Genomic DNA, 23,869 nt, shown 5'->3' with positions numbered 1-23,869 from the left:
GTAGCCAGGACTGCCTCTTGGATCCAGGGCAGCTCCTGCTCAGCCCTGAGTGAGCACAGACCCACTGCTGTTGGATCCGTTGCACGTTTTCAAGAGAAACTGGAAATCAAGATTTTATGGGAAATTCAACAATGGGTTGTTCAACATTGTCAGTAAGTTCAATTTTTAAAATGGCATTAGCCAAATGAAACAGATCTTTGGGCCTGATGTGGACTGAAGGATCTCTGGTTTAAAGGAGTCCCGCAAATGAGTTCACCTTTGAGGGGAAGAATCCTTTGTCATCAGAAGCACGTCCACTTCAGCCATCTGCTTTACAAATCAAGGTTAAATGAGATAATCACATCAAGCGCTTTACGAAGTGCCTCGCGTGTGACAATGTTCAAATGTGGCTCAGTATTATTTTTCCCTAAAGCGGGACCACCTACAGGGGAAGGGGGAACCTCACAAAAGCCAAGCCCCAGACCTCTGCCTCTAGAGTTTCTCCAGTGGCGTGGACATATATACACTACCAAACGTAGGGTGGATAGCTAGTGGGAAGCAGCCGCATAGCACAGGGAGATCAGCTTGGTGCTTTGTGACCACCTAGAGGGGTGGGCTAGGGAGGGTGGGAGGGAGGGAGACGCAAGAGGGAAGAGATATGGGGATATATGTATATGTATAACTGATTCACTTTGTTGTAAAGCAGCAACTAACACACCATTGTAAAGCAATTATACTCCAATAAAGATGTTAAAAAAAAAAAAAAGGCCCATCAACAAGCAGTTGTGGTGGAAGCTGCTCCGAGCTAAAAGGGTTCATCTGTGTTGTGCTTCCTTTTAAAACATCCCATCCAAAGGCTCTCCAGACTGCCTATGGGTTTGAATCAACATTCATCATTTCACTGCACTTGTCCTCAGTCAAAACTTGAAAATCTGGAGGGGATGCTTCAGAAGGGACCCTGTCTTTGAAGTGTGATTTCCTGCTTGTTTCCTCTTAGCTGAAAGGGATGATCCAGCATTTTTTTTCCCCCTAAAAGGTAATCCAAAAATTAAACAACCCAGATAGTTAACAAAGAGACCCATCAGCTTCAGAAGGAAACAGTAAGCATTCGGTGAGGTTGCACCCAGTGTAGTGAAATGACAGGGATAAACACGGGACGCAGAAAGGCTGATGCACTGGGGACGGCAGCTGCCCCCGCCACTCTTGATCAGGCCTCTGAGGACAGCAGACTGGACTTGGCCAAATGCACTCTTTTCTAAATGAGTCATTCAACACTATGGGAGCTCTCCCTTCCCACCCAGGCCCCCAAATGCAGGCTCTGTGGGGGATGGAGAAGGTGGTCCAAGGAGGACCTGATCACCTGCTTGGGAAGAAACCGTTATGGATGATGTGGTGCCATAAAAAGAACAGAGACCCTGGAGTCAGACAGAAGTGGATTTGAGCCTGGACTGTGAACCCCAAAAGGTGAGAACCTCTTGTTCACAGCTACCAGCCCAGCATCTGCAAAGGCGCTGGGTTCATCACAGGTGCTTGATGAAAAGCTGCTGAATGAATGAATAAATCAACAAAGTCTGAATTCAACCCTTCATCATCACAAGTCATTGGTCAAATTATTGAATGTCTCTGACCTTCGGGTTTCTTATCTCTCAAACAGGACAACCATCATCACTGTCCAGTGATCATAAAACATGGCGCCCAGCACAGCACAGGTGTTAATATTCACTCTCCACCCTCCCTTCCTCTGTCCTTCCATGTCCTCCTGGCTCATATGAGCACATGCCAACAACATGAGCAGGGCCAACAGGAGGGCCTGGAAGTTGGTCCAGGGGAGGAGCCGGCTTGGAGTTGAGGCTTGAAGGATGGGGCAGAGGTCGTGAGGAGGAAGGAGGGCAGACGAAGCCAAGAGGAAACAGCAGAAAAGCAGACAGGGCTGTGAGGACAGAGGAGGAGAGCAGAGTCTGCGGAATCAACGGTTGGAGCAGGGAAGCGACACAGATCAGGCTGGGAGGAAAATGCAGAGACAGGTGTCCATCCAGGAGGTGGAGATGCAGGCAAAGCCGGCAGGTGGGCTTAAAGATGGAGTTCTCATGAGCCAGAAGCATCTGCCAAAGGACCCCAGGGGAGCCCACGGCCACCCCACCAAGTGCCAGGTCCTTCTCAAGCTTTTTGATCATGGCCTTAAATAAGATCAGGATGGGGGAGGATTAGAAGGCATCACCCAACAGGCAGAACAGATACACAGAGAGTAACCCATTTTTAAAATATCACCAATAAAACTGCTTTAACAAGACATTCCTAACAGGCATGACATTAATGAGCCATCTCGGCGAGAAGCAAATGTTAATTTGCTCAGAATCCACAGAAAACTGCGGCATTGCATGCAGGGGAAAACCAGATGCAATCCTTTGGCAATGAGGTCAGGACAAACATTACACACAAGCGCACAAAAACTCCTGGTTCTGAGCCGGACTAAAAGCCCATCTCCCCTGATCCCCAATTCCTTTCTAAGGTGAGTATAATAGTAACAGCAGCAGTTAACAACAACAAAGGTAACTAATGCTTATGCTGTAAATTATTTAATTCTCCAAACAACACTGTGCAATAGGTCTTCTGTTGTCCCCATTTCACAGATGGGGGAAACTGAGGCTCAGCGAGATTAAGGAACACGTCCATGATCATACAGTGTATCTGATGCCACAGCCCACGGTCCCAGCACCTATATGGAAGATATGCTGTTTCAAATGCTTTTTGGAACAAGACAGGGTACAGATAAATTTTAAAAATCAAGTTTGAGGCAGCTTCTGCAACCATTTTTGGGTACAGCTAGGCCCTGGAAATTCGTGCTAAGGGGACCCACCTGGAGCACACAGAGAAGGTGTTAGTCTTTCCTCTGTCCTGTAATCTCAGAATCTCCAGGCAGGAGGTTCTGAGAATGAAGTGTGGCCAAGTCTAGCAGCCTGGAAGTTGGGCCAGAGCAGCCGAGGCCAAGACGCTCTTTCTGGAGAAAGACCAGGCAGGCCTGGGCATCTGGGCCCGGCCCCTGCCCAACTCACACCAGCCCAGGATCCAGAGTGGGAGCCTGTGGGGTGAAGCCACAGCCGCCTGCCAGACACAGGTACAGGCTGTGGAGCAAGGAGGAAACGAAGATGAGAAACTGAACTGTTCCCAGTACGTGGAGGGGGGCTGAGGAATCCTCTAGTCACATGTAAGTGAAGAAACGAAGCAGGAATGGAGCGGACAACGTGTCCTGTATCCAGGGCTCTGCCCCAGGAGCTCCGGAAGCAAATGGAGGGAAGACAGGAAACATGAAACTGCTCCAAGTTCAATCGGCAGTGGATCACAATGGGCTGAGGGTGAAATTTGAATCCGCAGCTAAAAATATTTGCTGTGACTTCCTGAGCCAGGGTGTCAATATCAGCTCTGGAACTTACACAGGTGGAGGCACTGAGGTCCAGGTCCTGCACTGGGTAAGAACCAGCCTCTGGGACTCAGCTGCCCACTCAACCACCTGCTGGGATGTCACCTCGGGCTACTATTTAAACTCTCCGGGACTCAGTTTCCACATTGTGTAAAACAGTGACAGCAGTGCCTGCTTCCCTCATAGAGCTGTTAGAAGGACTGAACGGCTCGCTTCCTCAGAAAGCCTGGCTCAAAGATGGACCACACAAGTGTTAGATATTACATAAGCATCAAGCCCATCTCAGAGGTGAGGCAACTGAGGCTCATAGAGGTTACGTCACTTGTTCCACGCCACGAGGGGGCCACTGTTCCCTGAGCAACATCTCTGCGCCACACGCTTCCCAAGCACCGTGAGGTCAGCACCGCTGTCCCCCTTTTACAGACGCAGACCAGGGCCTGGGAGGTTTCGTGGCACGGTCACAAGACAGTAAGTGACAGAACAAAATTCACATCTGGATCTTCGAAAAAACAGAACCTACATTCTTTTGACTCTATCAAATGCTTTCTGACTAACGAACAACCCCAAAATGAGAAACGTCATGTAAACCACATAGAACCAGGGTTGGCAAACCACAGCCTGCAGACCAAAGCCAGCCCGTGGCCTGTTTTCTAAACAAAGTTTTACTGGAACACAGCCATGACCCTGTGTTTACACACTGTTTGTGGCTGCTTTTACAGTACAATGACAGACTGTTAAGCCCACAAAGCCTAAAATACTTACTCTTTGGCTCATTATAGAGAAAGTTTGTCAACCTCTGGCTTAGAATAACGGTTGGAAGATAAGGCTCCATAGGTGGTGGCCGTTCTCATCACCTCCATCATCTCTACCACTACACACAGGACAGCGCAGCGAGGGAGAGCAGAAACCCTGCCACCAGGCCAGCCTCGGTTCCAGTTGGGCTTCTGCCACCCTCACTGTGTGACCTGCGGAGACCTAGTAACCGTTCTGCACTCAGCTTCTTCGCATATGCCACAGGGATAAGACTAGCCCAGGGTCCCCAGCCTCGACACTGTTGACGTTTGGGGCCAGATAATTCATTGTCGTGGGGCCTGTCTCCTGTTTACCAAACAGGGCTGTGCAGGGTACCAGTCCCTCTCAGACCATTTACGCCACTGAAAGACACAATTGCCAAAGCCAATAGGAGAGTCCAAGTGAGGATCCAAATTATCTTCATGGGACAACTTGGTTCAATGCCTGGAATTTATTCGCCACGCGTTCTGCAAGGGCCTGAGACAACAAACCCCAGGAAGCCAGAGTTCCCTGCCCTAAGGGGCTTAAGGGGACGTCTGCTGTTTGTGGCAGTCCAGCAACTCCTCACGTCTACTGGTGACAGCACCACATTTTGTTTTGGGAAACCCTGACTTGCCCATCTCCAGGGCACATGGCACCAGGGGTGGCACAAGTGTCTGTGTCTGGCCAGTCTACTGAGTCCCCCTCCAAGTGGCCACGGAGACTCCATCCCAGGTCTTCAGCGGCGGTTGCTGGGCTGCTAGGATGGAAGCCTGGAGCTGTGGTGCTTATTCTGCCCCTACATGTGACAAGCGCCCAGAGGATGCAGCCAAGCGAGGAAAGGCAGCTGAGACAGCAGGGGGAGCTCGGCCTGACGGTACCACGTCAGCACCCCAACCCAGCCAGACCTGAAGCCAGCACCACTCTCAGGACAGTCTGTTACATGAGCCAGTAAACGCTGCTTAACGCTGCTTGAATCATTTTAAGATGGGTTTCTGGCAATCATAATGAAAGGAAGCTTAACAAGTGAGACACACACATAAAGGATAAGACACCAGACCAGTCAGCAGAGCTGTGATAGAAATGTACTCCGATTACAGGATGCCCAGGGGAAGGGATGGATGATTCCTCTTCAAGAAAAGGCTTGACCGTGGTGAGATAAAGGAAGGTGACTGATCAGTCAGAGAGGTGGGTCCTCTAGGGACAGAGACCCACAGATCCCAGGCACCCAGGAATCGGGCATGTTCCAGGAAGCCTTGCCATCTGCGGCCTCACCCCGGCCAAGAGTCGCTGCTTTGAGGCCAGGGCCACAACCTGTTCTTCCGTTTCTTAAGAGTTGTTGCCAGCACGAAAAATACCATCACCGGGGGGCGTGTGAGGCAGACCAGGCCTTGCTATTGAGGTTGTGGAAGAATTTTCTTTACATTTAGCTCTAAGAGTCTTGAAACCACCACTGAGTCTGTTTGAGAAATAGCTGCTTGAAGAAACAATCTTTATCCAAAGACCAAGGGATACCAACAAGCTTGAAACATCTTTGGCTGAGGGTACTAACAACGTCAGCAGTAAAACAGCAAAAGCAATACAGGCAGACCTCGCATATTGCAGGTTTGGCTCCAAAACACCACGATAAAGCGAATATTACAATAAAGTGAGGCACACAAGGCTTTTGGTTTCCCAGTGCCTATAAAAGTTACATTCACACTGTACTGTAATCTATCAAGAACGCAACAGCATTGTATCTAAAAAAAAAAAAAAAAAAAAAGACAATGTGCATATCTTAATTTAAAAATACTTGATTGCTAAAAAATGCTAACCATCATCTGAGCCTTAAGGGAGTCATAGTGTTTTTTGCAATAGTAACATCAAAGATAACTGATCACAGATCACCATAACAAATATAATAATAATGAGAGTTTGAAATATTGTGAGAATTACCAAAATGTGACCCAGAGATGGGAAGTGAGCAAATGCTGTTGGAAAATGGCGCCAAGAGCTGTTCGCAGAGTTGTTCCACGCAGGGTTGCCACCAACATTCAGTTTGTAAAACCACAGTACCGGCGAAGCGCAGTAAAGCCAGGTATGACCGTAACTGTAATAAAAGGACAGCTAAAGTTCACGGACGCATATTGTATGGAAGGCTTGAGCTAAACACTTGACATGCAGGTTCTCACAGTATCTTCCTAATACTCTAAGATAGGTATGTGTACCTCTGTTTCCAGGTGAGCAGACAGAGGCTCAGGAAAGTAGGGATCTGCCCAGGGGCACACAGCAGCCGAGACGCCTTTGGAAAGCCAGGCCGGTCTGCTCTTGCCACTGTGACACTGTCCGAGGATGGCCCCTGAGTGGGGTGGAGCTCCAAGGGAAGGTCCTGGGGAAATCGAGAGGATCATGACCCAGGCCAGAGGCACAAAGGGCCCTGCCCACCTGGCACTCCGTAACGTGGTGCTGGGACCTCATCCCAAACGGCCACCTCACTGGAGCAAGCCCAGAACGTGGCCCAATTTAGCGCCCACCACCGCTTCCTCCCTGCACACACCAGTGCCCCACATTCCCTCATTTCTGCACACCTTCTCTCACTTACACACTCCATTTTTATGTGCCTAGAGACTCCATTTGTTAGGGGCTGAATTGTATTCCTACCAAATTCACACACTGAAATCCTAACCCCCAGGATATCAGAATGTGACTGTATTTGGAGACAGGGTCTTTAAAGCAGTAATTAAGGTAAAATGAGGTCACTAGGATGGGCCCTAGGCCAATATGACTGATGTTCTTAGAAGAGGCGATCAGGACACAGACGTGCACAGAGGGAAGCCCATGTGGGGAAGGCGGCTGTCTGCAAGCCAGGGAGAGAGGCCTCAGAGGAAACCGACTCTGCTGAGACCCTGCTCTCAGCCTTACCAACCTCCAGGATTGGTGGAAAATAAACGCCTATCATTTAAGCCACCCAGTCTGTGGTACTTTGTCATGGTGGCCTGAGTCAACTGATGTTCCATCCAATATCCTCAAATTAGAGGAGTTCCCCACCTGCTGCAAAGGCTGAAGGCTCGGAAGCTTACTAAGACCCCAATCGTCTACAAATAAAGCCATCCAGGGGTTATTACAGCACCAACGCTGACCACCCATGTGACCCACACAGAAGACATGAAATCCTGAGCCTACAGGTTCACCCCTCCAGTTTTCTAACAGAACAGCCCAGAACTCCATCTGCCAAACAGGAAGCCTCAAGTATTTCTCTCCCTTCTTAGTAGCTGCCTCCACCCCCAGTCCATTGTTTCCCAAATGTCTCTGACAATGGCCCACAGTAATAAACAGCACCTGCTCCAGCCAAATGGGGCCACCAGGCACAATCACTGCACCCCCCCATACACACACTGCTTCCGGCCCCTGTGCCCCCTTCACTGTCACCTGTGAGACTGGGTACTATTATTACCCCCATTTTACTCCAAGAAACCTAACGCATGTGTCCAGGATTGCAGACTTGGGAGTGACGTAGATTCAAACCCAGGCCCGCTGACGCCAGACTCCAGCTGGGGTTGGCAAACTACGGCCTGTGGGTCAAGTCCAGCCCTGCTGTACATCAAGTCTTATTGGAACACAGCCCTGCCCATTCCTTTCTGTGTTGTCCACACAGTGGAGTAGATGCAACAGTGACCACATGGCCATAAAGCTGAACTTATTATCTGGTCCTTTACAGAAGGTTTGCCAACCTTGCTGTAGACGCTTGACCTCACAGCACGCCGACCCTTCCAGGACTCCCCCAAACTCTGACTGCCCCTCATTCCCTGATAGAAGAAAAAGAAAAAAGGAGAGAGAAAAAAAATGTATTTAAATATAATCCTCCTGATAAAGAGCAAACCAAATTCTCTGCAGATTCTTTTGTTCTCAAAAATTGCCAAGGTGTCAGCCTCACACAAGATAACAAATAAGAAGAACCAGCAAAGTGCTTCCCAATATTTAATTAATGCATTTTATCTGCTTCGCCACCTGGGAACAATGGGCCACAGGTTAGAAGATCAAGTCTAAACCTTAATGCTGAATTCTTGGTTTTATAAAGTGCTTGTCACAACCTTAATATTACTTAAATGTAGCTTTTTTTTCCCTGTTATTATTATTTAGGTTTTTCCTAACAGTCAGTAGCACAATTAACCTTAAAAGAAGAGCTGCCAGGATGCATTTAACTAACTTTTACAAAGCAAACCTTTTCCAAGTCACCTCGTGCTGGCTTTCCATTCCTTCCTCTTTCGGCAGATTCCTTCTTGTCAAATTAAAATCTGCTCCGATACCATGCAAATAAATGTGACATCCTAACAATGCTGCCGTTCTTACAAATACCTTTATAGGGGCCGACTGGAAGGGCAACAGTCAAAATGTAGGCATTTTTAGACTCTATTCGCTTTTCCCATTAGGAAGGGGCCTCAGAACTGCAGACAGAAACAGGATAAAGTGCTGGCAAGGGCAAAATTTTGCAAAGGAAAATCAGTTAAAAGTTGGGCATCGTCACGTGGTTTCTGTGCCTTTCACAAGGCAGTCGCTTTGCAATACTGCTGTAACATACCTGCCATTACAGAGGATTATGTAAAGGGCCAGAGGGAGAGGAACAGCCTTCTGGGTGAAGTCCCTCAGAGCTTGTGTCCTGGGTGAAAGTTTGCTGCTATTTTCTCTGCTGCTCTAATTTTCCTCCATATCTTTCATTACCTGGTGGAGTTACTGGGGCTTTAAAAACGGATGTCTAAGCAGAAACTAACACACCACTGTAAAGCAGTTATACTCCAATAAAAATGTTTCCCAAAAAAAAAAAAAAAAAGATGTTAAAAACCAAAACAAAACAAAAAAACGGATGTCTAGGTAGCTTGGGAGGTTTCAGGAATTTCCCAGAGAAATGGATTGCTGGGTCAGGAGGACCATTTGTCAGCTCTGAGCTGTGATCACGGCACTGGTTACCATCAAAGGGGCTATGAGATGACCAAAGAACCTAGACTTGTTAAACTTCAAGGTCAACTATGTGGGGGCAAAAGCAGTGGGTGGAATTAGTTAAACAGATACACTCAGGCCAGGGATTACAAAAAGGTTTTGCTCACCCTGTATAACCTACAGAAGGAAAACATTAGCCAGGTGCGGACATTTAAATGCCAAAAGCATTCCCCTGGGGCAAGAATCAGCTGGCACTGACCGAGGGCCATCCTCTTTGGACACTCCTGTCTTCTTCACAGTCCTCCTGTGTCCTCCATCCCTCACCAATGCCCCCAGCCTGGACCTCGCTGGTGTCTGTGGTGGTGAGGCCTGCCTTCACAGCATCCAGGGACCAGTTGGTGAGGAGCTGCTCTGATTTCTGAGGCTCCAAGGATATGATTCTCAAAACTAAAGGGTCCCCTAAGAGCCCAGGGAATGCTAAGAAAGGGGACTGGGTCATGAAAAAACATGGGACAGCTCAAATAAACAACCGCTAATCGTAAAAGCTTGCCTCTAGCAACTGCATGTTATGTGAAGAGACTTAAAAATATGATTCCATCTAATCCCAGAAACCCTGTGAGGTAGGCTCATATTACAGATGGAGAAACTGAGGCACAGGAGTGAAGTGATAAAGTCAGTACTCAAACTCACATCCATCCCTCGTGAGAGGCCAAACTCTTAACCACCCCACTGGTGTTTCCCCAGGCAGGGAACTCGGAACCCAGGATCGTTTTCTGCAGTGCCTGGACACCAGAGAGAGCAACGCTGACGCCCCAAAGACAAAGTTCTTCCCTTAATGCACTCTCAGTCTGTCTGAAGATTCAGTTTGGTGCTCATCTCCCTTTTTACCTCCGGGCAGGCAACAGTTTCTGGCCAGAAACTAACAGTTGTTTTGTATTCATCATGGTACTTTCCCAGTTATTTTCTCCTGATGGCAAAGGATCCTGGTTTTCTTTATAAATAAATTTACTTTAGGCCAAAAATGAGAGCCAATTTAAAGAAAATATTAAATCAGTACTGGTGGGCAGATATGGCAAAAATCATGACAGTAGCAGAGGAAGGACTCAACTCAAGGTAATGGCATTAGGACAAGGCGACGGCGATGACTCAGCCTCAGGAAACTGCATCACAACGGGGGCCGTCAGAGCAGGACACTCGAGACAATCCACTGGGACACCAAAAAAACTGCTCCAATTTAGATCCATTTTTACCTGTCATCTTTAAAGGTCTCAGGTTTTTGCTTTGTATGTTACAAATAATCTGATTACGTACATTGCAAACAAAGATGTACACTGCAGGTTCTTTTTACGATTGGGATATTCCATCAAAGAAGCTTGTCTACCCAGGACTAGACTCCTTGCGCTTTCCCACGGGGCAGAATCCCACAAGAGCCGCAGTGATCACCAGGCGCACCCCCCGGCCCCCAGCATCCACTCCCTGCCCTTCCTGTGCTGGCCTCTGGTTTCCACTGGGGACCCCATGTAATTCTGAACAAGAGGCTCCTCTCCTGGCTCCAGGGTGGAACATATGATGATGTTAGCCAGTCGGGGAACCCTCCCCGCTGCCACCACCAGCGTAGTCAGGGCCTAGGGGCTCCTCCTCAGGTCCTCTGCCGGGAACACTGGGACAAACACTTGTCCTCTGTGTCTGCCCCATCTGCTTATTCACGAATCAATCTCTCAATATTTCATTGAATAAAATTATGGTTTTGCCACCAATAGGTCAGCCTGGAGCCACCGGTTCTCCAAACTGTTGGACGAGGCCACGTCTCGTGCATTGGGCTCAGCTACGGAAAGGCAGCCGCTCCTGGAGAGCAGGAGAAGCTGGTGAAGAGGGAAGCCTGGAGCTGGCAGGGGGGGCATTTCAACACTATACCCTGATTTCCTCCTGGTGGGAGGTTAAAGAAACCTGCCACCAACAAACTCATTATGGCTGAGCCCAAGCAGTCCTTGCCGTCCGGGAAATTTCTAGGAGAAAGAACGTTTGTTCTTTCCTTCTTCCTGATTAAATGCCTCCACGGTCACAAAGCAAGCAGGAACCCTCCCTCCCAGGGCTGTTAAGGTGGAGCCAACACATGGCGAGCGCAGAGCAGATACTTCCTGTGGTTGCTGCCAATACCGTTTCCTCTCCTCCTGGGGTATCCGTCTTCTCATCTGTAAAATGGGTACTAATGATCACTACCTTGCTCAGTTCCTGGGATGAGTGAATGCAGCACCACGGATAATCTGTCGCTCACGCTCTCAAGGCAACAGCCCTCATCAAATGGCAGCTGGAAATGTTGTCTTGACTTTTATGAGGATCCCTCTGAAGTGGTGGGATGGGAGCTTGAAATTTTTTAACTTCCATGACCACTTCCCTAGGAGAGACTACACGTCCTTAGAAATGAGGTTCTAACTGCTGGGTCCCACACTCTTCTCTCCCTAAGAAACAACATGAACAGAGCTGCATGGTTCTGCCCTCCCAGCTCAATCCTCTCTCTGCACCTCTCCTCCCTCCAGGCAGAGTCTGTATCCAAGACACACGTGCATCTCCCACCTGAGGCAGAAAGCCTCACTCTCTACCTGCTGTTCCCATCCACCCCGAGAAGATGACGCAAAATACGGTGCTCACGGGGCCTCCTGTCACCCAGAGAAAACCAAGGGTAACAACGTCCAAGAAGGAACCTCAGGGCAGAAAACCCAGCCGGGTCCAAGGCTGCTGCTCATGGTCCCATAAGCACCTCCTGACTGCTGATTCTGGACAGAACGCGAAGGTTCCCAAGTATGTGCGTGCTCTGAGAGAGACGTGAGTTTCAATCCCAGCTCTGCCACATGGGACTGGCTTCGGGCCACACTCAGAGTGCACGCCCTCTCCAAGCCCCACGGACTCATCTGTAAAATGGGCCAGCAATGCCCCAATCACAGAATCACTGCAGGCCAGGAGTGCAAACAGCCAGCACAGAGCCCAGTGCAGGTCGGAACTCCTCCATACACAGGATGATGGCACTGTGATTTCCACTGCTGACCCGGCCACTGCTATCACCTGACCCAAGCCAGGTCCCCGCCCCCCATCCCCAAGCAGCTATAAATACTAGGAAATGATAAATGCTGGCAGGTCCTGAATGAAGCTGCACACTTCACGTGCGTTAGCTCATTTCGACTTCCCAGCACACACAGCGATGTATAATCATCACCATTTTGCCGATGAAGCAGCTGAGGCTTAGAGAGCTTAAGAAACACGTCCAGGGTCATCCATAATAATGCTTGTTTGATTCATTTCACATTCATCCCTCATTTATTAAGTGTCCACTGTATGCAAGCCACCATGTATACAATGGTGCATAATACACACTTTAGTCCCTGCCTTACAGACGGTGTCAGATATTAAACAAATGTACACTGAATTGCTCACAAAGGAAGTGAGACTGTCAAGGAGCAGGACATGGACATTTAAACCATGTGAGCTGCTCTCTGTGGTTTCACAAGCAGTGCCTCCCATCTCTGGGGTATGGACGGGTGGCTGTTACTGTGGGTCTCCGGACAGAACCTAGGAAAGGCCAGCAGGTTTTCTCGAGTGGTTCAATGGTCTGGGCCCCAGCTGCCCAAACTCCCCAGCACCTCTAGATGAGTCACTAAGCCCCATCATAAAAGAAAGGGACAGGAACAGAAAGGACGGGTTGTTTGTGAGGACCTGTGGGAAACAGCCACGACAGAAAGCAGGGGAAGGGATGAGGAGGTGATGGAGAAAGGGAACCACCCACTCAGGGGGCAGGACCCAAGATGAGGAAGCGGGGAGTATCACGCATCCGGGCCTGTAGCCACGTGTGGCCCCTGCTTGCCTACGGCCTGTGAGTGGAGCCCTGGGAGCGGCCGTCTCTGTGCCCTGCGGACCAGAAGAGCGCCCACCAGTTGTTTCCCTGGAGAAACCCTGGGCTCCTACAGAACATCAAGGTGGAAAGAGAAACTACTGGGGAAAAAGAAGAACAAAATACGGCTGTGATTAGATTTCCTCCAAGCAGAGCAGGTAGGAAGCAAGCTGGGCAAGACGAGTACAAGTCAAATCTCATTTAACAAAATCATAAAGTGTGTTGTGTCTAAGCCCCGGGGACATGGGGCTCTGCCCTAGCCACCGCTCCATGGTCTATTTTCAACCCAACAGCCAGAAGGAGCCTTTTAAACCCTGCTTCTGCTCAGAGCCCTCCAATGACTTTCCAAGCGGCCCTGGAAGCTCTCACTTCCTGCCATCTTCCGAGCTCACCAGGCAGCGGCCCCGTCCTTATCATTGTATCCACACGGAGGATGCAGGAAATGCCAAGAAGAAGCATGCAGAGAAACCGGGAGAAGGAAGGAGCAGAAAGCAGAGAAGGGGATGCGCCCGCTCTGAGCCCACGGGGGCGAGGTGGGGGCAGCAGTGGGCATGGAGGGAGTGGCTCAGCACTGGTCCCTGAGGTAACAGAGAATAAGACCCTGATTCCACTAAAGGGGACTTTCACAGGTGACACTAGTCAGCCGCGTCCCTGGGGGACATGCCCCAAATTCTTCCACCCCTGAGGCTACCGCCAGGCCCTCCAACCTACCAAGCTTTCTCCTGCCTCTGGCCTTTGACTCTGGCTGCCTGTCTGCCCGGGACACTGCACTCCTACACCTTGTACCGCGAGCATCACCTCCTCAGAGGACCCCCTGACCATTCTCCCCAGGCCCCACCCAGCAGTCCCCCAATCGCATCACCCCATTCTCTGCAGGACAGGTGGCTCTACCTGAAATCGGCGTGGCTCTGTATTCGTGCCTTTGTTGTCTCCCCCACAAGAATGTCACCTCCGTTCCAGCAGAGAACTTGTGCCTCGTGTGCCCCTTAGATCCCCGGCGCCTGGTCCAGAGTACGAGATCAAAAACTTCTACTGATTTCTTTAGCATGGACGGCCCTTCACTGTCTGCTTTTGGCAGCGAAGTTTTATTGGTACTGTATCCATCTCGTAGGGCTGCCATAACAGCATACTACAGACTGGACAGCTTAAGGAACGGAAATGTACTGCTCACAGCTCTGGAGGCTGGAAGTCCAAGATCAAGGTGGCAGCGGGTTTGTTTCATCTGAGGCCTCTCTCGTTGGCCTGCAGATAGGCACCTTCTCGTTGTGACCTCATATGGCCTTTCCTCTGTGAGTGTACAGCCCTGGTGTCTCTTTGAGCATCCAAATATCCTCTTCTTATGAGGACATCAGTCCTGTTGGCAGCTTGGGGCCCCACTCTTATGACCTCGTTTAACCTTCATTACCTCCTTACAGGCCCCATGTCCACTACAGTCGCACCAGGGGGTTAGGGCTTCAACACAGGAATTTGGGGCGGGCACGGGGACACAATTCAGTACCTAGCAGAACACAGCCGCACCCATGGTTGACATGTGGCCTCTGGCTGCTTCCACGCTCCAGCGGCAGAGTTGAGTAGTTGGGACCCAGACCAGCAGCTCTGCACAGCAGGAAAACATTTCCTATCTAGCTCTTCACAGAAGTTTGCTGACTCCTGGTCTAGAGCAAGGCTCCCGCTGTGTTTATCATTAGAAGACCTCAGAGAAGCCCGGACATTTTCTTTTGCCTCACAATTACCAGTAGTTTTGTCACTCCCCTGGGTCAGCTCCTGAGGCACCCATGATCGCAGAGTATGAAACCACAGATTAAAAGCCCAAGACCAAAAGCCATAATTAAGATACATCCAGGAAATGAGGGAAGAGAATTACCTGTCAAATGCCAGCCCCACAGCAATCGGGTAGGATACACAGTTTGCTAACAGCACCTCCATCATAATTCAGAAACCACTCAAGGATTGTTCAGAGGACAAAGGAATTTGGTGTTCAGGCTTTCTGCGATGAGATGGAGTGATGCCAGAGGTGTCACTTTTTATCCACCAAGAGCTATCAAGGGCCCCAGACATGCCTGGCTTCTTCTGTTCCTCCTGTGGTTTTTTTCTTTCTGTTCAACCACAATTTCAATTACAGTCAAAGAACCTCAGTTTCAAAAGCTCACAGGGAAGAAGATGCTGAGGACCCAATTTTAGTTTTTTTAAAACAAATCTTAACTAGCGCTTCCCATGTCCCAGACACTGCTCTAACTTTTTCAGCTCATTTAACTCATTTAATCCTTATGACAAACTGATGGGGTGTGTGTTGGGCGAATATTATGATCCTTATTGTACAGATGAGGAAACAGAGACTCAGAAAAGCTAAGTAGCTCAACCAAGGTCACATAGCTATGAAGTCACAGGGCCAAAACTGCAACCCATACTGTCCTGCTCCAGAGTCTGCCCCCAACTGTCACTCTGTATTTCTTCCCTTTCAGGTGTGAGCAATGTGGCCAGGTCACGTTTGTGGTGCAGTCATCCACAAATGCTATAATATTCCATATAATTCTAGGAATATATATAGCAGTGAAGTCTGAAAGAACGAATGATTAGCTTAGATACCAAAGAGCTAAGATCATAAACACTCTCTTCATTATAGGAAACAATTGTTGTAGGATTCAACTCACTGAGAATCTATTACTTATGGAATCATTCTCTGAATCAGTATCAATGAGGCAGTTACTCCATACCCAGCACTGGGTGAGTTGCAAGGGATACAATGGTGATCAAAACTGACACCACCCTGCCTTCAAGGGACTTGCAGTCAAGTGGTGAAACAGACATAAAACAAATGCTCACACAAATAACCACAGATTAAGACCAGAGATAATGCGGCAAGGGAAAAAAAAAACAAGATACCACAAGAAGTATGATGGGAACTGTCCTAGTTTATTCTGGTGGGTAATGGAAGGGCCCTTCTCATCTGGTGGGAATTTACCAGGTCATGGTGGCAGGGGCTTTCCCAGAAGAGAGAAGGGCATGTGCAAAGGTCCTGAGCTCAGCCTGTGGTTGGGCACCACCATTTACCCTGGCAGAGACCATGAGGGAGGTGTAATTATCCTTATTTCACAGAGGCATCAACCAAGCTTCTGAAAGATGAAGACTCAGGGTCCCAAAGCTCCTACGTTACAATGCCGGGATCCCAAAAGCCAGATCTTCCTGATTTCGAAGGTCATCCTGTCCCTAATGGGCAATATATCCTTCTGTCTGTGAAAGGTTTTCAAAGCCAATACGCTTATCAGGCATAACTGGTTTTATTTTTCTTTGGATACCCATAAGAATGTCTCAGAGGAAACTATAAAAGCTCTTCTGTCTCCATCTTCTAAGACTGGATAACATCTAGAAAAACGTTTTTGCCCTTAACACAGAAGTTATTTGGTCTATAAATTTTTTAAACAATAGAACCATATGAAAGCATCCCCCACCCCCACCCCGTGCTCAAGCCAAGCAGCAAAGGGGGTTCCTGAGGAGGGGAGCAGATGAGGCACCAGATCCTAGGCTCCAAAGAAACATGAGACCCTGGGCTCCCCTGCCCTGGACACCTCACCCCTGCCTCTAGCTCCTGAGGCTTTTTTTCTGGCAAAACCTGCGTCAGTGGGACACTTGATTTCCAGCTGCATTTACAAGAAAAGCTCTCCTCCTCATAGACAGAGCTTTCTCATACACAGACCCTAACTCCCACCAAATGGCGCAGAGCTAAGGAAAAACCTTTACAGTCCAGGTGCTGGCTTTTCATTCAACTTGTGCTAGGCATCTATTCTGCACCAGACCCTGGCCAAACTCTGGGAATTGAGATGGATAAGCCATAAGTAAATTACAGTGTGGTAAGTGCTGGGCTAGAAGGAAGCTCAGGGGGCTGAGATGGGGGGAGCATGCACTCGTTCATTCATCCATTCAACAAACACTGATCAAGCACTGTAAGAGAGACAGCTAACTATCCCTCAATATCCTTTTTGCTTTATGGTAATAAAAGCCAGGAAATTGTGCTGGACACGTGGCTGCCAGAGAAAGACTACATTTCCCAGCATCCCTTGCAGCTCAGCGTGGCCACGGGACTAAGTTCTGCCCAGTGGAATGTGAAGAAGTGATGTGGGCAACTTCTGGGTCCCACAGCCTAGGTGCTGGCTCTCCCTTCCCTGTTCCCCTTCCCGAGGGCCAGGAAAGCAATGAGATAGAAGGAACCTAGGTCCTGAGTCCCTAAATCATCTTCTGGAGAAGAGCTGCCTACCTGCACGACCACTTACCAGCTCAGACTTTCATGTAAGAGAGAAGTAATTCTTCATTTTGTTTAATGCAATGATAATCTGCGTTAAGCTCATTATAACAAGCCCCACCTATGCTGCCCACCTGTTCTAGGTGCCAGGGACACAGCAGAGACAGCCAAAGTCTCTACTCCACAGAGCTCACATCCTAACTGCAGGCAGACAAGAAACAATTCAGACTGTGTTGCTCCGAAGGATGGAAGATGAAGGGTTTGAGATTAATCTATACGAGCATGCACGTTCAGAAACACCCTCTCTAGGAAGTGAGAGCTCAGACCTGAATGCTGAAGAGCCGCTGGCCTTGGGGAGAATATTCCAGGCAGAGGGAACTGCAAGTACAGCAGCCCGTAGGCTTTGGGGAGACGTGAAAGGAGGCCAGTGCGGGGCTGTCCAGTGAGGAGAGAGGAGAATGAAACCAGAAATGAGGACGGAGGAAGGCACCTAACCCAGCGAGAAAAGTCCAGGAGCTCTGCCTGGAGGAAACACGACCTGGGCAGGATCTCAAATGATATCCACGTAGGGAAGGTTTGCTTCCATCAGAGGGAACTGTACGACAGAAGGAGCTCAGGAAGCTGCCCCTCAAGCCTTCAGCTCCCGTCTGTCCCCTTTGTGATGGAACCTGCTGGAAGACCCCTGGACACATGTCCAGCAACCTCTGAAAGGGGAAGCACTGAAGGGTTGGAAAGAGAAGTTCCTAGCTCAGGGGGATTTCAGAAAACCAGAAAGCGACTCCTCTGAGCCCCAGGCAGAGTTTCAAATGAAGAGCTTGGTTTTTTTAGTGATGCACCCTTGCTCCGTGGAGCTGATTCTAGGTGACCAGCCCTAACTTATAACGTTCCTCTTAAAGGAAGCCTTATTTACTTTATTTTCACCACAATTTATAACTAGGTGATGGTCCTCTCAGGGAAGCCTCATCTCATTATATGCCTCCTTCCATGGCGGTTACTGAAGAAACAACAAACTTCCCCTCTGGGGGATGCACTGCTTTTGCTCACAATTATCTTTCTCCAAACTGGTAGGTTTTGAGTGAATCTCTCCGGTGGTGGGGCACTGCTCCTGAGCATACCAGATGGCCTAGGCAGTTCTGGTCATGCTCTTTTTTTTTTTTTTTAAGCAACTTTATTGAGGTTTAATTGACATATAATAAACTGCACATACTTAATGTATGTAATTTGGTAAGTTCTGATGTACATTTACATGTGTGAAACCATCACCACAATCAACACTGAACATTTCCATCATCTTCAAAGTCTCCTCAGGCCCTCTGGTAATTCCCCTCCTTCTCGCCCTCCCCACCCCCCCACCCCCAAGAGACCACTGATCTGCTTTCTGTCTCTGTAGGTGAGTTTGTATTTTCTAGAAGTTTCTGTAAATGGAATTATATGGCATAATATTCATTTTTGGTCTGACTTTATTGACTCAGCATAATTACTGTGAGATTCATCCATGCTGTTGCGTGTACCAGAGGTTCATTCCTGTTTAATGGATGGACAGTCTACAATTTGTATATCTCTTCACTGTCAGTAGCCATCTGGGTTTTTCCAGTTCAGGGCTATTACAAATAAAGCTGCTCCGATCTCTACCTTTGTGTGGACAGGCATTTAAAACCCTAGGAGTGGAATTGACAACCTCGCCTCTGAAGGTGGAGTGTTCTCCGTTTGGTGTTTCTCTCTTTTCCGGTTCAAATACTGGGATCGGCGTTGAGATGAGTCTCTCCAAATGCATGGACGATCCCTGATATGAGAGAACTACAAGTGGTGCCGAGGTAAACATCGTTATTGTATTATTACTATTAACATTTTGAGCACTTAATATACATCTCAGGCTGTGATAAACACTTTCCAGTTAGTAACTAAACGAATCCTCCCAAAGCCTGATGAAGCGAGGATTATTTTCATCACCACTTTGCAGACAAGACAACCAAGGGCGAGGCTGCAGAGGTAACCTGCCCCGGGGGGACCAACCCAGCAGGTCCACGTGGAGGCGGGATCCTAACCCAGGCAGTGTGGCTCCTGAGTCCACATTCTTAACCAGTATGCTAACCTGCCTCAAAGTGCTTAAATGTATTTTGATAGCAGGCATTTTGGGGTGCTTTGTCACTTGTCGACTTGGCTAGCCTGAACTACATTTTCCAGAATTCCCTTTCCTCCAAGTTTCCAGTTAGGGTGGTCCATGAAGAGATTCCCGTGGGAGATTTGGGGGCTAGAAGTGAAGCAATCAGCCCTTTCGTAGCTCACGCACCTTCTTGCTCACCCGCTGACCCACGTCTCAGGGTGAAGCAACAGCTGGGCCTGAAACTCCTCCATCCTCCCCGGTCCTCCTCAGGGTCACCCTCTCCTGGGCGGGGCTGTGGGCTTACCTCCGCGATGAAGGGCCCAGCTGCTTCGGGGCACCCACAGCACCCCAGTGAAGGAACAAGAACGGACGTGGCTTTGGCTTGAGCGTGGGGCCAGCCTGCTCTTCACATCTGTCCCCCCTTCCTGGTGGCCTCCCTGAGGACTTCAAGCTCCAGCAACAGACGTGAAAACAACAGCCCTACAGAGGCTCAACCTGTTCCTGCACTCGTGTAAGGCCAAGTTCCCGGACCAAGTTCTTTAACACACGTGTGTACAGATCTCTTGGTGGTTCTGCTTCCTTTACGGAACTCTAACTGCTGCATATTTGACTTTAGAGATATGAAGACAAAACATGACCCAGCACTGAGCTGGGACGTAAGCTGTGCAGTTGAAAGGGATGCACGTGGATTTCAGGCCAAGGGTGGGGGATGACCAAAGGCAACGTGACACCCACGTTGGAGCCTTCAACTCCACTGCCTTTTCTAAAGGAAACTCTTCCAGTTTTCCAAACCACACCACACCTCCAGCGTGGGAGTCACTGACACGGGTGACTTAAAGCTGTGAGCGTGCCCGGCCTCATCGTCGTTCCCAGGGCGGGAGCTGCAGAGTGAGGACGGTGGTGCCCTCCTCCCGAGTCCTCGTGAGTGGTCCTTCATTCAACGCACGTCCTACAAAGGACCTGCTACATGCCAGCAACCATGGAGGCTCTGGGATACCACAGTGCACAACGCAGGCTCTGCTCTCATGGAGCGGACGCGCAAGCTGACCAAATCAGATGGGACAGACATCAGCCTATGTGCAGGTGCTGGGAAGAAAATAAAGGGGGGGGGTGCACAGAGCACCGTGGGAGGAGGCAGGGTACTTTGGAGCCGAGGATCAGGCAGGAAGGACTTCCTGAGGGGCAGATCTCTGAGCAGAGACCATGCAACCTTCAGGGCAGTGAATGCGAGCAGGCAGTCGTCTATTGTTATATTATCAGCTACAGGCACAGGCAGGGGTGTGGGGACGGCTAGTTGGAGGTGCACCTGTACATCTCTCCACTCGACCACCTTGGGGACAGGACGAGGATCTCTGCTCAGTGGCTGACAAGCGCTGTCTATACCAAAGGTCTTATGAGCTGAGCACAACTCCAGCGGACCCAGAACTCTCAGGGAAACCCACCACTTCCCTCCCCTTTCTCGGGGTGCACAGAAATCAGAGCAGGGCCTTGAAAACCAAAATCATTCCCAAGCACACCTGGTAGGAAATCTTACCTTGGAGCAGTTTCTGTGGATACTAATGCCCCAAAGAGAGACAACCTTTCCATCCTAGCGAGGCTGCCTTTCCCACGGTCTCTGCCGTAACCACTCGTGTTTGTCCCCTTATCCCCAGCCAGCCGTGACCTGCATTTCCCTGACTCACTCTTCCCTTTTCTACACACAGCAGGTTAATGGTCTTCTAGTGGGTGTGGACATAATTGACAGCTTACATAATCACACTTATAATCGCCGTACCTTGTCGCTCGCTCGCTAGATAAATAAATCCTAACGTGTTGTCAAGACTCTCCAGCTGAGAAACGAACTAACTGACGAACTGTCTTTAATTTGTACCGGTCTAGGAACATCCTTTATGTGTAAACAGCAATAGTGAATATCACACATGCATCGCAGCCATCGGCTCTGTACCTACGGAGTCAAGGATTTTTTTCTGTTTTGTTCACTGTCTACCCCCGGCACCCAGAACAGTGACTGGCACGTAGCAGGTACTCAGTACATATCTGGAGAATAAGTCAACACACATAAGGGAGAGACGATGACAGCGCCACCGAGCAGGCGTGCTGAGGCTCGAGAACAGTACCTGTCCGGGCCCATGTGGTGCCATGGCCCAGCAATCACCGAGTGAACCTGAGGCCCACGTCAAGTCCGGGACCACCCCAGGCCCTGCGGGTAAATGGTCACAATACCGAACAGTCAGTACACACAGAGCAGAGGCTTCAGGTCCCAGAAGCCACCAGGAGAGGGAACCAGGTGGAGTGCCAGCTGGTGGGGGGAAAACGAACCACAGGTATTTGCCTGCCAGGGTCCAGCGAGGTATCACCTCTGCTGCTGGTTGTAAAACATACTCAGAGCAGTGGTGGCTGGTGGTCTGAGAGTCTGGAGGGTCAGGGTCACCGGGGAGGTGAAGGATGACACGGGGAGTCGGTGGCAGCACTTTGGCGAGAGGTGGGGGCGTATCTGACCATTTTAATGACCAGCCCGGCCGCCTCGGTGCTAAATCCAAGCCCTGACAGAAGGCAGCCGGGCACTGCCCTCTGTGCGGACAGGTCTCCCAGATTCCCAGAGCCACTTGGGCCGTGACACAGGCCAGACCGCTCAGGAGCCCAAGTGGCCCCCACAGATTCTACGTTGATGGCTTCCTGCCTCTTCCTGGCCTAGACGTGCATCCAGCAAATGCCTACAGATGCTAGGCTGCCCGATGCTACGCCAGACACATGGGATAAAATGGTGAGGAAGAGGGACCCCAACCAGCCCTCGTGAGGCAGGGACCTCATGCATCTGCTCCCCTGTTCATGAGGCACGTGTGTGGTGACATTTCCACGTGCACTGACACCGCTCCTCGAGTTCATGACATCACAGCGTTCTCACTGCAGCGAGAGCAGACAGTTCTCTCCGTCCCCTCACTGCCACTGCACCCCACTAATCCCACACCCTCGGTCTGCCAGGCACCTGACACGTATAATCATTCACCCTCACAACAACATGCAGTTGGCATCCGGACCCCATCTGATGGAGGAGAAAATTTAGACTTGAGACAGCTCTGAGAACCCTGAATTTGAACCTGTATCTTTCTGTTATCAAAGCCATCACAGTTGCCAGAGCTCTCTTCTGATATCCACGCTTCATCGACTATTTAAAGACAAGGAAACCGGGGTGCACAGGGGTGCAGGCACTCAGGGGGCCATGCTCCCACGATCCCAATGCTCTGCGTCTTAAGACAAAGCTTTGAAGAGCAGCAATTCTCCCCACCCCCACCAAGACCAACACCCTGCCTCCTCTGGACGTGGGTGCTCCCAATGAGCTCAACGGGACAGCTCAGCTGACAAGTCTGTCCTTTGCTGTCAGATCCCTAATAACTCTTGAAGAGTTATTCCGAAGTGCTGGGGAAGCAGGACCAAACACCTTGCCGTCATCCCCAAAGGCCAGGCCACCGCAGCGGCAGCTCCGCCGTCAGCAGTGTGCTCATTCGAGCCGTCACCACTAAACACAAGTTCCCTTCAATTTCGACTAAAGGGAGCGTGGTTGTAAAGGGGGCGAAACATGCATTCAAAGACACTGACACGCTAGCCTTGGCCAGAACAGGACGAAGACTTCAAAAGCTCTGTAATATTTGAATTCTCCAGCCAAAGATTCTGCTATTTCAAGAAATCGCAAGATGTATTTAAAGGCCCGTTGTAAATCTGGCCAGGTTATAGCTTGTTGGTACTCCACCTTGCCATGTAGAACAGGCAAATAATTTGACCAAATCCTAAATGGGAACACTGTCTTTTCCTATTCCAGGCCCAGAAAAGCATAATTAGGAAACTGTAATTGCAGTGTCTGAGGCTTTCAGAGCCCGGATGGGCCCCAATGTCAACAGAAATCTGCTTTTCAGGGTGGGATTGGGGTGACTAGGGGCCATGTGCAAAATTTAAGAGGGTGCCAAAAAAATCAGGCATCACGTTTTTGTGCAATATTTTGAAAAATCAAAATAATGTAAAAAACCTATAATGAACAAAACAGCAAAATTTTCCATAAAGACGGGATGAGTAGTACTGACTTCTCCTTTAGTCTCAGGCTGTGATGTGACTGGGCTCCACACTGCTGCTCTTTCTGAAGATGATAAAACATGCCCACAAAAGCAAAATGACTTGCCATTGTCACAATGTCACTGGGAACTAAAATGTCCAGGTCTCGAGGCCCCCTCTGCTCTGTGCTCTCGGGATCCCTGCCACCTTGGGTGGGGTCACTGCACCGTCCTCCCTGCCCCCCCACTCCAGCCTGGATGTCACTGCTGCCAGGTGATCTTCACCAAGGTGCAGATCTTCTTCCATCTAACCTGGGCGGGCACAGCTCTCCGGTTGTGGCCAGGTGCTCCTCCCACATCCAGAGAAGGGAGGCTGGTGGCAACCAGCAAGTTGAATTCAGCGTGCAATGTATTTCACTGGACTCCCCAGGTGTTTACGGTTAAAATCAGTTGCGAGCATTTTGAAATTAAGATTTTAGAAAAAAAAAAAGATGTGTGACTTCTCTTAACAGAGAAATGT

General features: G+C 49.5%; 1 protein-coding gene across 3 annotated transcripts in view; it reads right to left on the bottom strand.

Annotated features, from left to right (window-relative positions):
- The window catches only part of SNX29 (sorting nexin 29), a 545,210-nt gene that overhangs the window by 225,728 nt on the left and 295,613 nt on the right, over window positions 1-23,869 (bottom strand). The window contains exon 16 of one of the 3 annotated variants that reach the window (XM_067012531.1): window positions 6,104-6,257. The exons of the other annotated variants lie outside the window; for them this stretch is intronic. Coding sequence (XP_066868632.1) covers window positions 6,104-6,257 — 154 coding nt within the window. The remainder of the gene's footprint in view (window positions 1-6,103; window positions 6,258-23,869) is intronic. 3 annotated transcript variants of the gene reach the window in all.

Source organism: Kogia breviceps, chromosome 14, assembly GCF_026419965.1.
Source record: "Kogia breviceps isolate mKogBre1 chromosome 14, mKogBre1 haplotype 1, whole genome shotgun sequence".
Taxonomy (NCBI): domain Eukaryota; kingdom Metazoa; phylum Chordata; class Mammalia; order Artiodactyla; family Physeteridae; genus Kogia; species Kogia breviceps.
The sequence above is the reverse complement of the archived record's forward strand: the minus strand, read 5'-3'. Positions and strand labels throughout refer to the sequence as shown.